Genomic DNA, 2,217 nt, shown 5'->3' with positions numbered 1-2,217 from the left:
TCTACCAGCGTAAATCCCTAGGTGGACACTACTAGGTCACGGTTTGACTCTCTCACCACGTTGAATTCGAGAACGAAGGCAGGCTGAACACCTGGTGCAGCCTAACGTTGAGAATTAACGTCAGTCCCCAGAAAAACCCTTAGAAATTAAAATTTTAAAATTAATAAATTAGCACACTAAAAACACTACAAATATATTGGTTTACCTTCACTAAAGGGTTTCCCACTGAAAAGTAACAATCCCAAAATACAATAGCTTGTATTCCAAAACCAAAAGGGATGTTCGAAAATGGATGCAGTTTAATCCTTATAGAAGATGTGATTCCGCCTGAATTATTCACCAGCCAAGGCCGTCTTAGACGAACTGGGGACCCTGGGCACTTTGGGATAAATGGGGCCCCTATATGACAGAGGGTTATTAACAACAGGCAATAGAACAGGAGTAGGTGAACTAAATACTAGATTATATTCAAATATTAATTTTATAACCTTAAAATTACATTAAAATGTATGTTGTTTAAAGACATATCTTTCTAGATTTTAGACATGCAAAATCATTAATTATTTCTTCAAAGTCTATCTCTTTTAACACGTCACTTTCAATGGACATCAGCGACAAGCTGGTTAATCTTTGTTGAAGAATTGTATTTCTTAATTCGTTTTTTATTCTTTTCAATTTTGAGAAGGATCGTTCGCCACCGCTGTTAGAAACCATCATGCTTAAAAAAATTCTTAATGCAATTTCCACATTTGGAAACATGTCCTCGATGTTGTCTTCTTTCAACAAATTATATATTTCCGAAATATTAGTTTCTTCATCTTCATTGGTCTGGACACTTTTCAAGTATTCTTTTAAATGCAGACACTCTATTTCTAATTCTGTCTCGTTAACGTCTTCATAATAGATTTTTGCAAATTCTTTGCAGTTTTGTCTCAACTCCTCGGAGTTCAAAGTTTTCAAATGAGATAAAAAACTAAACCTATGACTTATTTCTTTATAACAATTTAATCTCTGTTTCAAGTGCAGGCTCAGGGTGTCAATTATGGGAAGAAAAGTTTCTACTCTGAATTTCTCTTTCCCATTTAATTGGATTGACGGCGCAGAGCCGTCATAAAATGTCAGACGTGAGCTTCTACCTCTTGTTCTCTGAGATAGGTCCTTGTAGTCAATCTCCGGATATTTCTCTTTGGCAGACGATTCGAAGCAATCAAATTTATCTCTTAGATTGATAATAAAATCAGCAAGTGAAATGAACAAATTTGTTGCAACGTCCATTGTCATTGTTTCTTTCTGAAGATATTTATTTGTTTTGTCTATTCGTTCCAATATGGTGCTCCAAATTTCTGTCATTATAATAAATTCCAGTTTTTCCATTTTTCTGGACAAACTAAGGGCTTCGTGCCTAGTTTCTGGTTTCTGCTCTGTATCCTCAGCGATCGACGTCAAGGCTTCTATAATTTGTTTATGGCCTTGATGCAAGGCGCTTATTGCATCAGCTCGCGCAGACCATCTGGTTTCAGAAAGGCTTTTAAGAACTTTTTTTGAACCTAAATATTCTGTCAATGTATTCCATCGGTGATTAGAACCCGAAAAAAAGTTGTATAATTGCTGAACCATTTGAAAGAAATTTGTTGCCTCTTGTACGCATCCAGCGGCATGAAAACCTACCAAGTTTAACGAATGTCCGGCACATGGTACATAGGTAGCAAATTCACATTTGTCCTTGATTTGCGCTTGCAGTCCAGCATACTTTCCCGACATATTTGAAGCATTGTCGTAGCTTTGTCCTCTACAATCTTTGATTGGAATATCGTGATCCTCTAAAAATTTCAAGACAGTTTTTGCTAAATATTCAGATTTATGCTCTTTGATAGGTATAAATTCCAAAAACCTTTCAACGGGAATACGGTCTTTTACGTATCGAATCATAAAAGTTAACTGGTCAATATGCGACATATCGGGTGTGCTATCAACGCTAATTGAAAAATATTTTGCTAATTTAACTTCATTTATAATTTTTGTTAGTACCTGTTTTCCCATTATGTCAATAAACTCATTACAAACATTCGCCGATAAATAAGAAATGTGTCCCTTCCCTGGATTCCCAAACTTTTTTAAATGATCTGCAAGAAACTGATCAAATTCACTTAATAACTCCACACATCCTAAATAATTTCCATTGTTGGGAGATCCGAGGATTTCATTATCACCGCGAAA

The 2,217-nt window shown here is 35.6% G+C and overlaps 1 protein-coding gene across 1 annotated transcript; it reads right to left on the bottom strand.

Moving 5' to 3' along the window:
- Positions 1–516: 516 nt before the first annotated feature.
- On the bottom strand, positions 517–1,956 carry LOC111692730 (zinc finger MYM-type protein 1-like). The gene has a single exon (XM_023456832.1). It carries the CDS (start codon positions 1,954–1,956, stop codon positions 517–519), a length of 1,440 nt encoding a protein of 479 aa, XP_023312600.1.
- Between the last annotated feature and the right edge of the window lie 261 nt (positions 1,957–2,217).

Source organism: Anoplophora glabripennis, unplaced genomic scaffold, assembly GCF_000390285.2.
Source record: "Anoplophora glabripennis isolate ALB-LARVAE unplaced genomic scaffold, Agla_2.0 scaffold2969, whole genome shotgun sequence".
Taxonomy (NCBI): Eukaryota; Metazoa; Arthropoda; class Insecta; order Coleoptera; family Cerambycidae; genus Anoplophora; species Anoplophora glabripennis.
The sequence above is the reverse complement of the archived record's forward strand: the minus strand, read 5'-3'. Positions and strand labels throughout refer to the sequence as shown.

Excerpts from the sequence above, each read along its gene's own strand:
- LOC111692730 (XM_023456832.1), bottom strand. The coding sequence starts at position 1,956 with ATGTCGCATATTGACCAGTTAACTTTTATGATTCGATACGTAAAAGAC.